Source organism: Phalacrocorax carbo, chromosome 7 (genome assembly GCF_963921805.1).
Source record: "Phalacrocorax carbo chromosome 7, bPhaCar2.1, whole genome shotgun sequence".
Taxonomy (NCBI): Eukaryota; Metazoa; Chordata; class Aves; order Suliformes; family Phalacrocoracidae; genus Phalacrocorax; species Phalacrocorax carbo.
In genome coordinates this window covers 46,370,352-46,384,890 of record NC_087519.1, presented here as the reverse complement: position 1 = coordinate 46,384,890, position 14,539 = coordinate 46,370,352, and the positions used below count along the sequence as shown (strand labels likewise).

The 14,539-nt window shown below is 43.4% G+C and overlaps 1 protein-coding gene across 1 annotated transcript; it reads left to right on the top strand.

Moving 5' to 3' along the window:
- The first annotated feature begins 146 nt into the window (after positions 1-146).
- SLC33A1 (solute carrier family 33 member 1) lies at positions 147-13,674 on the top strand. Its single transcript, XM_064457851.1, has 6 exons — positions 147-1,044; positions 4,779-4,969; positions 5,604-5,788; positions 6,691-6,808; positions 8,306-8,521; positions 10,229-13,674. The coding sequence occupies exons 1-6, from the start codon at positions 291-293 to the stop codon at positions 10,394-10,396; spliced, it is 1,632 nt and encodes a 543-aa protein (XP_064313921.1). The 5' UTR covers positions 147-290; the 3' UTR covers positions 10,397-13,674.
- Positions 13,675-14,539: the final 865 nt, after the last annotated feature.

The window sequence follows — 14,539 nt, the reverse complement described above, 5'->3', positions numbered from 1 at the left end:
CGACCGAGAACGATCGCGGTGCCGCTTCAGCGGCGGGGCGGGGCCGGTCTGTCAGTCAGGGTTGAGCGGCACCGCGGCGCGGGGCGACCGCCTGACGTATCTCCGCGGCGCACCAATGAGGTGCAGCCACGCCTGCCGCGGGCTCCCGCGTGACTGGAAGGGGCGGGGCGGTGGTTGGCGGCGGCCGGGCCGGTGTAGCGGCATCTCATCAGCGGCGGTGGCGCCGGCCTCCGCTCCCGCCTCGGCTCCTGGGGGCGCAGCGTGGCCGCCGGGCCGCCCCCGGAGGAGACATGTCGCCCGCCATCGCGGCCAAGGAGGGCGGCCGGCAGCGCCGCGCCGGGAGCCACCAGCACTGCCTAGACGTGAGGAGCGAGGCGCCGCCCGCCCTGGCGCTCTGTGAGGACGGGCTGCCGGGTGGGGAGGCCGAGGCGCTGCTGCCGCCGGAGCCGGGCTCTCGGGGGGCGCGGGGATGCCGGGCGGAGCTGGGCAGCATCCTGCTGCTGCTGGTGCTATACGTGCTGCAGGGCATCCCGCTGGGACTGGCGGGCAGCGTCCCCCTCATCCTGCAGAGCAAGAGCGCCAGCTACACCGACCAGGCCTTCTTCAGCTTCGTCTTCTGGCCCTTCAGCCTCAAGCTGCTCTGGGCTCCCTTGGTGGACGCCGTCTACCTGCGGGGCTTCGGCCGTCGCAAGTCCTGGCTGGTGCCCACGCAGTACGTCCTGGGACTCTTCATGATCTACATGTCCACCCAGGTGGACGTGCTGCTGGGTGACGGGGAGGGCCGCGGCCCCGACGTGGTAGCCCTCACTGTGACTTTCTTCCTCTTCGAGTTCCTGGCGGCAACGCAGGACATTGCGGTGGATGGCTGGGCCCTGACCATGTTGTCCAGGGAGAATGTGGGCTACGCCTCCACCTGCAACTCGGTGGGCCAGACGGCCGGCTACTTCCTGGGCAACGTCCTCTTCCTGGCCCTCGAGTCGGCCTCCTTCTGCAACAAGTACCTGCGGATCCAGCCCCAGCCCCAAGGGATTGTTACCCTCTCAGGTACGGCCTGGGTACCGCCGGCCTGTGCGTGCTGATGCTGGGATGGGGATGCTTCTTCCCTGAGCCTGGACCAAAGCTCTGTTCAGAGCGAGCAGTGGTTTAGCGCTGTGAACCGAGCAGGTTTAGATTGTCCCCTGCCCATGAGCAAGCACAGCCTGCCAGGGGGCTAGCAGAGTCCACTGCACTGAGCTTCCAGGCTTCTCTGGGCTTAAGAGTGTAGGAAACCTGCCTTGTCATCATCTTGGCTGACCTGAGCACTTTGGAGACAGTTTTTTTTTCCCCTAGTTTAATGACCATGGAATAGATTATTGTTTAAAAAAAAAACCCAAGCAATGCAAAAGCTTTGCCTCTTTTTAAGGAGGCCTTTTAAGAACATGTTCTGTGAGGAAGGAAAGGGGAAATTAAAAAACAGACTCTTCCAAGATGGTATTGTTCACAGAAGTAGAAATGATGAGTGTTCAGTGTTGACTATGTAACCAATTTCTGAAGGAAGGCCTTACTGTAGTAAATTAAGGGCGATTTTATTTTCTCTTTAATGAATTAAATGGAGTCTGGTAATGCAACCCTAACTGGCTGTTAGCATAGGGATGTCTTCTGTTTGGTGGTTTTTGGGCTGCTTGGTTTTTTTTTCAGAAAGGTGATTTGTGGTGGTTGATGTTAGATGTATTACCTAGAAGATGCTTAAAATGCATGTTTTGGTTGGAAGGTTGTGTTTAGCCAGCTCAGCTTATGGGAGGACAGGGAAAAACTGGCACCACTTCTGGGTGCTGTCTCAAAGTGACCATGGCTGGCAATGAAGAGTAAATTCTCATGGTTTTTTCCCATTCTTACGTTGATTGGTCTGCCTGTATCATCTAAGAGAAAAGGTATGCCAAAACTGAGTTGAATTGTTGTTTAAAGGCTACTTTTCGCTTTCTGTCCTGTACCTATCTTCTTGATAAATTAGGATATCAGTTTCCAAGACTGCTGTACTTATTTTGGCTATGCAGCTATCACAATTGCTGACTAGTTTTCCTCTTCCCTTCCTTTTGGTACCCCTATGTCTGGTCTATATGTCAACAGGCATAGAGTAGTTCTCAAAGTAACCCTGCTGATTTATTGCTTTCCTTTGTTTCCCTTTACTTTGTAGTTCTTCAGTGCTGGCGTGTCTCTTCCTTCTTGCTCCAGCAGCAGACTGATATCTCTTACTGCTGATGCAACTTGCAAATCACTAGTGTAGTTAAGAGAGCTTGGTTTGTCTATACTCACCTCCACGGCCCAGGTTTTTTGTTGTCTGGGGTTTTTTCCCTCAGTACTGTTTGTATAAATGGATTTGTTACTATTACAAGAGTGCTGTCTTTGGGAGAAAAAAAAAAAAGTATCCCAAACCCCAAAAACATCAACGTGACCTGTTTAACTTGTCCTGGAGTACTAACCTGGATGGAATAAGAAAAGCAAATAGCTTTGACGCTGCAGTTGCAGGATGTTTTTTTGGGTGGGAAAACTGGCTGCAAGAAATTTCTATTCCCTTGTTCACGTGACTGTATGCCACAATTTGCTGTGTCCACGTTTCTCCTGAAGCAGCTGTAGAGCAGTACTGTAAACCTGCTCACTGAAATGGGGAGAGTGGCTCTCTGGTTCTAGCGCTGGTTGTAACGGGGCTCGTGATGAGCCGGTTTGGACAGTTAAAGCACCATAAAACTTTATAGTTTGAAAAGGTGAATGGTCTTCTGCCAGTTCAAATCTCTGAATGCTTTTGTCGTAGGCTGAGTGCCAACACTAAGGAAAGAAAAAGTCAACACTTTGTGATCCCACGTCAACTTCAAGTTGATGTGAAGCGTCAGTGTTAGTTGCTTGCCACACGGTCACATGTATGCCTGTCCCAGCATGAAGGAAGAGAGGTGAAGCGTGAGCGCAGGAAGATGATGTCCCTCCAAGGCTGCCGAAACATACCTGGGCCAGTGACTGTGGAGGGCCCTTTTTCCTGGGAAGAGAGGTGTAGCTTTAGAATTACCTGAAGCTGTTATGATGAAACACCTGTTCCCTCACGCACACCTCGCTGATGGTTATTTTCCAGCCTGGTCTGTCCATGATCTAGTTCAAAAGTTTGCTTTTCCTCAAAACAGTGGTATGTTTTGCTAGCAATAGTATAGAGGCAGAGACAAAATAGGGATGGGATCGGGCAGCACTGGTGGCACCAGAAACTTTATGCTAGAAATTCTTTGTGTAAACTATAATTCTAAAGTTCTTTTGCTTGTAACCTGTTAGTGGACTACGTGGCTGCTTCCGCCCTGCTAATCCAGCCGTTGCTGTATTGCAGCTATTGGGGCTGACCTGATCAGGAGTATTCATGTGATGATGCTCAAAGCTATTTCTATTCCCGTCCTTGCACTGTAGGTCTCTCGCTGCTGTGATAATGCTTAGTGCTATTATTAGAGTACCACTCCTGTATGTCTTTTGTAGACAGTAGCTGTGATTAGCATGACTGTCTGAAAACTCATCTTTTACTTAAAAATATATATTCAGGGTGCCTTTTTTAACAGAGGACAGAGCAATCTGACAGCATGGGTTATGAGATCTTTCCTTTTCTTTAAAGAGGTGAAAAGTAACTGATGTGGAAGCAGCAGAAAATGGTTTGAATTGCCTTTTTTTCCGTTTACACCGAGAATACTAGGATATAGCTAAAGTAGTCTTTCTGTGTTTTCTTCCACGCTTGTCGTGCTTGTTCTCTTCCTGTACATAAGAAGCAGCTAATGATTGCCTAAACCTTTGCACTGTCTTTGCCCTTTCACCAGCCCTCGCTGCTTACTTTCAAGTCACCGTGAGGCTTCTGGAGTTGCTCATGACCAGGAAGATAAAGGTCAACTTCTGTCTTACCCTCTGCATGTTACTGAGTTCTTTCTTGCCTCTTTCATAAAGGTAGAGGGTAGGATTATTTTAGATTAATCCAGTCACTAACTCAAAAAGTGCTAGCCATAAAATATTGGTGTGTTTTTACTATTGCTGCCTTCAAATCCACAATTTAGCAAATATTGCATATGCTTTAAAAAGAGCACTTAGGAGTTAGCAAGTATAATAGCCACTTAAAACCTATATATTGGAGTGATTAATTATTAATAATTATTAAATTGTTAAATTATTAAGTTTGCTTGACGGCTGTGTAAGAACTTTCATCAGGACATCCTTACACTCATAAATATAAATCTTTGTTTCCTTCAGATGGTAGGTAGATATTATATAGGGAGTATAGAATTGAGGCACAGAATAGTTACAGGGCCACAGAATAAATTGACCGGAGAGTTGTGAAGGACTTCTTCCTCTGAAGTTTTTCCCTGTCTTGTAACTATTAAATGTGGGTTTTCCTCCTTGATCAGCTTTTGGTGAGTGTAGTCCTTCAACATTTTCATTTTCATTTCTGTTCCTCCTCCGGCATGCTCACTGTGGTAAGAATACACAGAACACCAGGCAAGTGACCCGCTTTGCTGCTGCTCTTCTGCCTCAGATCTCAAGCAAATGTGGTTATAGAGGGAGGTGCAGGGAAGAGCTATGTGAGTTACTGTGTGTAGGCATGTGTTTGTGGTTTACTTTTGTTGCTTGTTTTTAGGAGGGTCAATGTTTTTATTCAATTTTTGATTATTAGGTTTATACTCTTGCAAAATAACTGCATTTTAGATACTCGGTGAATTGTTAATGAAGTGTTGATGGTGGCTGCTAGAAAGATTTTCTTTTTTGATTTCCCTTTTTTTTTTCTCCAGATTTCCTGTTTTTCTGGGGAGCTGTCTTTTTAATTACCACTACACTGGTTGCCCTTTTGAAAAAGGAAAACGAGGAACTAACACCAACAAAAGAAGAAACAAAAGGCATCACTGATACGTACAGGCTGCTATTCTCCATAATCAAGATGCCGGCAGTTCTTACCTTCTGTCTCTTGATTCTCACAGCAAAAGTAAGTAAAGGCGTGTAAGAATTGTTAAATGCTGCTGAAATGAGTGCCTGGAAGGTTGTTGAGTCCCTGTGGTGTAACTTATTTCTTAGTTTTGCTAGCTGGTGTCATCAGACTTCCAAATTTTCATGTGGAATTTGAAACAAAATCACTTATACCATTGTGCTAAGAAAAGTTGTACAACAGAAAACATTTGTTTGAGCTTTTGGAAGTGTTTGCACAAGTGTTAGAGAAGATTGATTGCAATCTAGTATTAAAGTAATTAGTTTTTAAACATTTTCAAACAGTACACCTGTTTGTGTACTCTGCAGTTAAAAGTCCAGAAAATGTTTCTTTTGACCAAAATGCTATTCCCAGAATCTGCAACTCTGCGCAAACTAGGTTTCCATGTTGGCAGCTAAGGCACGGGAATGGACTTCACTGCTATGTTTAATGTTCTTGGTGTAGTTTTGGCACTGATGACAAGAAGAGTGTGCAAGTGGGGAGCATGTTTCAGAACGGATTAGGAAATCAAATGAGACACACAAGTGAATTGTACTCTATCACATTTCTCAATTTACTTAATACTGAGTAAACTGAATTTCTAGGTAAACTATCACTGCTTTCCCCAGTTTATTTTGTCTAATTTATATTGCAGGTTGGATTTTCAGCAGCAGATGCTGTAACAGGACTCAAACTGGTGGAAGAGGGCGTCCCAAAAGAGCACTTAGCTCTACTAGCAGTTCCGATGGTTCCTCTACAGATCATATTGCCTCTGATTATCAGCAAATACACAGCAGGCCCCCAGCCACTGAACACATTTTACAAAGCTATGCCTTTTAGGTAAAAACAAACAAATCTTGTTTGACAGAAACATAGTAATTTGCGTATTCAGATCAAGTGTGGAATTTCTTGTGTAACTCTCAAACTTCCAGATAAAAGAAAGTATGTCAGAATTCTCATAGTATGTTGAACTCTGTGCCTTGTGCAGTGAAGATGATTCATGTAAGAAAGTGGAAGATGAGGTGTTTTTAAGATGCGTATACAACAGCAGCATTAGAGCACTACTGTCCTGCTCCAGTGTCGGTAGTTGCTTATTCATGAATCATTCTGACTAGATCCAGGACTGTATCTTTAAAATTACATGTGCTTCCCAGCGTAAGAGTGGCAGAATGCGTTGACAAGTCATTTGGTGCATCTACTGGATGTATGCTTTACTGAGGTAACTGAGAGTAAAAGAAGCTGAATTATTTTGATACAGACAAGGAGACATTTCCTAAGTGTTTCATATGAGAGTTTGCTTATGGAATTCTAAAACCAGTGAATGCAGCAAATTACCTAATGCTGTTATTCAGTAAATCATGTAACGTGTCTGTAACAGGTAGCCGTTACTTTGTTGTGTTCTCATGCAACTATGTGTGTTTTTGCAAAAAAAAAAAATAATCTTGCTGCAGCTGGATTTGGTTAGATACCTCGTGTGTGCAGGGGAGAAAGCTAGTATAGGAGATCTGGTGGTGAATTGTTTATATGGAAGACAGAATTGTTATGGCATAAAATGTTTACAATTTCAGTGCTTGTCAAATATTTAATATCTAATTCTGTCTAAGATATCTCAATAGTTAAAACTACTTCTATAAGCTATTTTAATATATTATGCATGTATAAATGTTCAATAATTGCTTTGTATCAAGGAAACACATGAGGAGAGTTACTTGAATTACAAATTATCTTTCTTATTACTCCAGGTTACTGCTTGGTCTGGAATTTGCGTTTTTGGTATGGTGGACTCCTACAGTAAAACATGAAGAAGGATTTCCCATCTACTACTATGCTGTAGTATTGTTGAGTTATGCTTTACATCAGGTAATGTGTGCTGTATGTGGGAAGGGGAGGGGGGCAGGAGGGCATTTTCACATCAATCAGTGAGAGGACTATAGATGCCATTATTTGCTTTTGTCCTTAGTTACACTAGAATTCCTCTAAGCCTGACCTGTTGTGCACTATAGCTATATTTTATTTGGAACTCTTGCCAATATTATTTCTCCCTCTTCCATGTGCCCCACTGAACTTCTTCTGTGAAGTTACTTTTAGTTGACCAGATCTGCTTTTGTTTCCCAGATTCCTTTTCTTCCCCAAAACCAGAAGCTCAAAAGCATGGCGGAGTCAGAGAAATCCCAGTATTCTGACTGAGTTTCATAGGCATGATGATGATTGTGCTTATTGTGCAGATCCATAAATTATGTGATCCTAGCCCTAGAAAAAACACTTTATTGATTTTGGAGGAATGTTGTAATGGATCTAATCCAAAGGCCTGGATAACAAAATGCCTGTTACAAACTGGGCTTCGGGTCAGAACTAAAATGTATGCAATGCCTTTAGAGTTCATATTAATGGCTGAACATGAGCCAGCAGTGTGCCCAGGTGGCCAAGAAGGCCAACAGCATCCTGGCTTGTATCGGGAATGTTGTGGCCAGCAGGAGCAGGGCAGTGACGGTGCCCCTGTGCTCGGCACTGGTGAGGCCACACCTTGAATATTGTATTCAGTTTTGGGCCCCTTGGGACAAGAAGGACATTGAGGTGCTGGACCGTGTCCAGAGGAGGGCAACGGAGGTGGGGAAGGGTCCAGAGAACACATGTGATGAGGAGCAGCTGAGGGAGCTGGGGGTGTTTAGCCTGGAGAAGAGGAGGCTGAGGGGAGACCTTATCGCTCTCTACAACTACCTGAAAGGAGGGTGTAGTGAGGTGGGTGTTGGTCTCTTCTCCCAGGTAACAAGTGACAGGATGAGAGGAAATGGCCTCAAGCTGCATCAGGGGAGGTTTAGATTGGATATTAGGAAATACCACTTCATTGAAAGAGAGGTCAGGCACTGGAACAGGCTGCCCAGAGAGGTGGTGGAGTCACTGTCCCTGGGGGTGTTCAAAAAACACGTACACATGGCACTTCAGGGCATGGTTTAGGAGGCACGGGGGTGTTGGGTTGACAGTTGGACTTGATGGTCCTAGAGGTCTTTTCCAACCTTAATGATTCTATGATTTAAATTCAAAAGTGTTATTTTTATATGCGATTTTATCTGGCCTTATATTTCAGTGTGATGATGTGAGTTGTTCCAATGCATGTGAGGCTGGGTCCACTTCAGCATGACTTGAGACAAGTGGCAAGGCTACCTCTTGGTGTTAGTAGAGAAACAGACTGCAGAAATAATTTCACTCTTGTGCAATTTTAACCTGTTGGGATTATTTTTCAGTCAATGTTGCTGACTTCAAGTAATCTCAGAACAGTTTTTATGTTGGGGTTTTCAGTTGTCACTGTGTAACTGGGAAGACCTTACCATCCTGTGGGTTGTCTTACCTCCTCTGTAGATCACGCTGTATAGCATGTATGTTGCAATAATGGCCTTCAATGCCAAAGTCAGTGATCCGCTTATTGGAGGAACCTACATGACACTCCTAAATACCGTGTCGAATCTGGGAGGAAACTGGCCTTCCACCGTTGCACTCTGGCTTGTGGACCCACTCACTGTGAAAGAGTGTGCAGGGGCCCAGGAACAGACCTGTGGAACTACAGTTGCTGCAGATGTAAGTTCTGGAGGCTGTGAAGGTCTCTGTTTAATTATTTATTGATTAAATGGCTTCTCTCAGTATTTTTTTTCACCTTTAAAAACCTTCATAGTGCATGGCTTATGCTTAAAATTTCACAGTAATTGAGCTAATTTTCCTGTCTGATAAAACTAACTGTGTTTTTATCTTAATACATCTTTACCAAAGATTTGCAGTTGCAGAGTAGTTGTCCGTTTCTTTCTGGGCTGGGATGAAAAGCTGGTGGTAGAAGCACTAGAAGGGTGCCACATTCCCTGCGGTGTAAGGAGGCCGTAGTTACACTTTTGAAAGTAAAGCTTACTAGGTTCAGAGTTGTGTAATTAGGTGGTCTGTTCTTGGCAGGCTGCCCCAAAGTCCCTCAAGTTTTGTGGTAGGTTTTGTTCCTTCTGTCTTTCTGGAGGCTTCCTATCTGGATACCTTAATACCTTCTCCTGCAATGTTACTTTGCTTTCTGTCTTTGATCTTCATTTTCCACGTGAAATTGAGCAGCGTGACTGGCTGCCTTCCCAGTTCTGGGGAGCCCTGTGGAAATGAACAAAGAACACGCCGTGCTACTGCACACGGATCAAACAACAGGACACAAAACTGCCCGGAAAGCAAGGTTTCGAATTCACCTTCTCATGGGCAAATGAGAAATTATACATGACTGTTTGGAAGGGTGGAAATGTTTGGGGGCTTTTTGTTGTTTTCTTGTGGGTTTTTTTTTGTGGGTTTTTTGTTTGTTTGTTCCATACTCATGACTGAGACTTATTTCACTCTTGAATGCCAAGACTCTGGGATGTGGTGGTTCAGTAAAGAAACAGTGTTCTAGGAGTCAAACATGACTTGTTTAAACTGCACTTGTAGTTTCTATTAGTTGCAGAGGGGAAACTGCTTCTGCAGTGTCTGCTTTTTCAGCCTCTCATTGGCTTGCACTAGTAAGGTTCTCTGTGCCTGGGCCTCTACTCAACTGAAGTCCTTCCTCCTTCACCTCACTCCTCTGATCTTTTTTTCACATCCATCCTGTTGTTAATGTTCCACCGCCACTACCGCTCCCTTCTTATTCCTAATCTGATCTTGACATGTCTTAGAGTAACAAAAATGCTGGCAGAACCTCAACTCAGAGGATTGATTTACCTTAGGATTTTAGCAGTATTGATAGCTGAACAACAGCAGAAATGATCATGTGCTATACACTTACCCTTTAAATGCTGGAATTTTTGTCTTCCAGTTCTGCAATTAGAAAACATTCTGGGCATGTTTTTCCCAGAAATATGCAGCATTCTCTACTGTCCATTTGCAGATTCATTGTGGTGAGATGCAAGCATATAATTTCTAAAGAAGCAGTTTGGATGGCTAGGGAGGGGGAAAAAAAAAAAAATCTTTCTTCATGGGACTAAGAACAGTGATTGCACCTCTAGCCCAGTGTAAGACAGCTGGACAGCTTCTGTTTTGCAGAGTTAGCCCCTTGGGCCAATGCGCTCCATTTCCCAAATGTTTATAAAAGTGTCACTACTTTTTGTGCTGATGGTAGGCTCAAAAGCCTCTCTTACTAACTCCACAAGAAACAAGGAAAAGTAAACAAACATATTTAGTCGTAACCAAGAGCAGGTAGAAAACAGTATCTAATGGCTACTTTCTAAAAGTCTGTGTTTCTGTATCTCCTGGAGAATATGTAATGCATCAACTTCTGCTTCTCTGTTTCAGCTCTGCGCAAAAGCTGGTGGTTCCTGCGTTACTACCTTGGACGGTTATTATGTGGAATCTGTCATCTGTGTCATTCTGGGATTTGGCTGGTGGTTCCTACTTGGGCCAAAACTTAAAAAGCTGCAGGATGAAGGACAGTCTTCGTGGAAATGCAAGAGGACCAATTGATGCAGTTTAAATACTGGACAGACTAGCAAGGTCTTTTTTGTTTTACTACAAAGGCATACCCCATAATCAGTAAACAGGAATATAGGTATTTTTAAATGCCACATTGCTGAAAAAAATGGGTGGCTGAGACAGTGGTATGTTTGTATGTGATACCACTTGCAATATGAACCTGTAAGTTCAGAAAGTAATTGTTAAAAAATGGTACCTGTGTACTACATCCATATCCCCGAGCTCTAGCTTGAATCATGGCTACTGGTATAACCAATGTCCGAGTTTCCATCTAGTAGCTATGGAAAAGCTAATTGTGCCATGTCTGTCTAAACAGCAGCATTCTCGGTTAAGGTCCAACTCTCTACTTTCAAACATCAATGATCTGACATGGGGAGTTGACCTGAGGAAGGATGTCAAAGGCATTTTGACTTGTAGGTTAAGCGTGTTGTACTACGGCATTCCTCGTGGGAAGATAAATGTAAAGTGTCTGTGGGCTTTGTTTCTTCTCACTTTCTGAACTGTAACCACGCCTCGAAGGATGAAACGTTTCAGAGATTCTTTTAAATGTATTTTCTGGCTTTTATAAGCTTTAAAGATTTATAAGAAAATATTTTTATAAACAAATTACATTTGTTTATTTTATTTCCACTGTTTCAAAGCATTTTGATTTACATTAATGAAAAATTGCTGTAAGGTCGGACTTAAGAGTAACGCACAATACTCTAAGCCTTGAGTCCTGAAAAAGTAAACTGGAGAGTGCAGCAGGTAGCACACAAAGACAGGTTTCAAAAGGAGAGGGCATGCAGGCCTTCAGAAGGCGGTTGTTGTTTTGAGGGAATGAACTGATAGTGTTCGTTCCTCATTGTCAATAAAATTTGAACATTGAATTTCAAAAACAGTGGAAAACGTGTGACTGTTCCCAGCTAGGGGTATGAAAAGATGATCAGTGCCTTTGAAAGTGATTTGGTGATGACAAACTTGCCAAATTCCCAGTAAGTTGGTGTACGGCTTGCTGTCACGTAAATCAAACAAGCTGAATCCTATGGTAGAGCTGCTACAGAAGTGTATTACTGATGCTGTGTAGCAGAAACATTCCCATTGCATTTATCAAAAATGACTTCCCTCCCGAGTGCCTTAGAGATGTACAGCAAGCGTACTGTACGCCTAGGGCGAGGGCACTTGGGCGTTGTTGGATGTATTTAGTGTACATCATTATTAAAAAAGAAAACTATTAAAAATACCTTTGAAAGGTACATGATTTTCTTTTCCATTCTGCGTTTCTTGCCTTGTCAATATTTAAGTAGTGTATCCTGAGCTTTGTATTTCAAACTCCTGGAAGGGGTTGCGGATCTTTTCTTACTGTATGTTTCAGGAAAAAAGTAAATTGATACCAACTTCTGACTGACTGGAGGGGACATGGGTGCGTGCAATGTGTCTACAGGACATAAGGAGTCAGAAAGTGTGCAGAAGAGGACCGGGTGGCCAAGTGCTTCCTTGGGCACTGAAGCCCCTTCCTCTGTCCCTTCCCCTCTCCCTTCTCAGAGTGACACCCTTGACAGTCGGTGGGGGAGAGCCAAGCCCCCAGCTGTGATCTGGGGTTCAGCAACAGCACCCTCTCACAATTTGTTTCAAGTACAGCAAAATCAGTCCAACTAAATAAAATCACATTGTTTTTACTCCCCAAACTAAAAGTCTTCCAATTTCACCTCTGCATAAGCACAAAAAGAATGTATCAGAGGTTTGTAATCAAAAGTGGATGCACCTTTCAGTCCCAGCCAGATCATCTCCACTGGATTAACTATGTATGAGGCACTTCAGTTCCGTGTCTTTACTGGAGCAACAGGCCATTTACTTTAATCGCATCTTGTCAATGCCTAGAGATTGGGGTTTTTTTTGTTTGTTTGGTTTTGTAGCTTTTCTGACTTTGAGGAAAAACTTCTCAAGGGCCGAGTATGGGAAATGAAATCCATAAGTGTTTTGGAGTCGGCTTTTACTGTGTAATTTTGTTTCGCTATTTCTGAAGGTGCCAGTGAAACTTATTTTTAGTAAAGATGGGTTGAGGATTGCTTGTCATTACATTAGACAATCTTGACAATATCAAAATTAAACATAAACTCAAAATCAGTAGTACTATGATTCCATGAATCTGTTCTATGAGTCTATATACGAAAAGCGATCTAAATTAAATAACCATCTCCTCTTTCAAACTGGAGAAACAACTGATGGATTTTTTTTTAATCTATGTTGCTGTTTTGTAATGCAAGTCAGAAATGTGACTGCTTTACCAGCTGATGAGCAGCTCGCTGAAAAGAACCGCTAAACTTCCAGTCTTATGACTTTTTTTTCCTCCCAGCCCTATTTTAAAGTGAAATAATTTTTTTAATTATTTTTGAAAGATTAGAATTGTAGACTTAAACAGCTTTAACATAAGAAAAAATAACTTTTTAAAAAGACAAGAAGAAGGAAGCAACCCAACCTCTTCTGTGAGAGTCTGTTATTTAAATGGGAACAGGAGAAGGGGAACGGTACCAGGTGCTGCTATAGATGTCTTAGTTCCTTTGTGGCCTTACGTGGCCTGAGCAGGCCTGGGGGGAGTTACCTGTGTGTTCTCTCTAGCAAAAGGGAGATGGCAGAAATGGGATTTTTGTAGGCGAAGTGTTTGTATTGGTTTAAACTCCTGAGCAGGATCAGTGTGAAGTGAGAGCGGTCCCAGGGGAGAGGTGGAAGGGCCGGTGCAGCAGGGTGCGGGCAGGAGAGGCAGAGACCAGCCCTCCTCTTCGATGCCCATGAGACACGGCTGTGTCCTTACGGCAACTTGCTGTGCAGGAAAGTCTCACCTGTGCTCATGAGTGTCATTTGCTGTTTCCCAGGGCTCCCTGAAAAGGCGAATAGTGGTGCTCCAAAATCCAATTCTGTAAGTCCAGTGCCCAGAAAAAGCTCGTATAATGCAAAGTTAAAGGTGTGACAGGGTCTGTAAAATGGGATTGCGCACCCGCTGCTGCTGCGCCCGGCCTCCTGCAGCCCCGCGAGGAGGCAGCTGAGGATCGGGGCGCCCGTCCAGGGAACTTTGGTGCTGTCGGTGTGCTGTCCATCACAATGACCAATGGTTCTTATTTTAAAATACCAGCTCTACATGTCGTCTTTGTTACGGACACTAAAAAAATCTACCAGTGCCGATTGTCAACAGTTCTTTGTTTTCTGTAAAGCTGTTTTATTTCGTTGTCTTCTGGCTGTTTGCAATGTAGTTTCACGTGATGAGAAACACTGTTTTAAACCGGCTGATAAGAGATGGTGTTCAGATGATTTTTTCTCTGATAAAATAGGGAAGAGTGGAGAGTTCTATCACTGAGTAAGCATTGAGGGAAAGCAGAACATCTCCCCGCAGCAGGGAGTGAAGCAACTGAGTTTTTGCAGGCAGCAATGTAGTCTGACTCTGACACCCTACCTCCCCCCCAATGAAATGTTGCTAATTTTTTTTAAGTGTTTTACCCAAGGTACAAATTGTAGCAAAGTCAGCAGGATGCTTCCAAACTGTTGTTTGGTTACAAGTTATGGTTTTGCTGAAAACAAGATTTTGCACTATTTCTATATTTATTACTTAATCTTAAAATGTTAACACTTAGTAAATAAATTAAAACTAAGAACTGTACCGCTTTCTTTGAAAAAAATTACAGGGGTAATATTTACTTGTCCAACTGTACTACTTGCATAGCCAGTAATTTAAGAATTGTTTTAGTTTGAACCTTAGATAAAATGTTTTGATTCAAGTATGGGTTTTGCTGCCTTGGATTATAAATTCCCATTTACTCTTTGCTTTTCCTGAAACCTTGAGTTGTAACCAGTATTGGTATCGTCTCATGTACCGCCTGTTCATGTAGAAGCCTAGAACTGGGTTGAAATGGAAGACTTGTATGAATATAAATCCAGTTTTGTATCGTTGTCGGGTTATTTTCTTACAACGCACATATTTCTGTAAAGACCGTATTGGGTGCATTGCACGGATGGGCATTTGGTTCAGCTGCGGGAAACGGTTGGCTTGAGCCTTTTGGTAATGAATTACAAATACTTGTTAGTTTTGAACTAAGGGAAAAGAATAAACAACAGTGATGAATACTGGAATGTTCCAAAGTTGTTGTTTCCTTAAGACAGCGC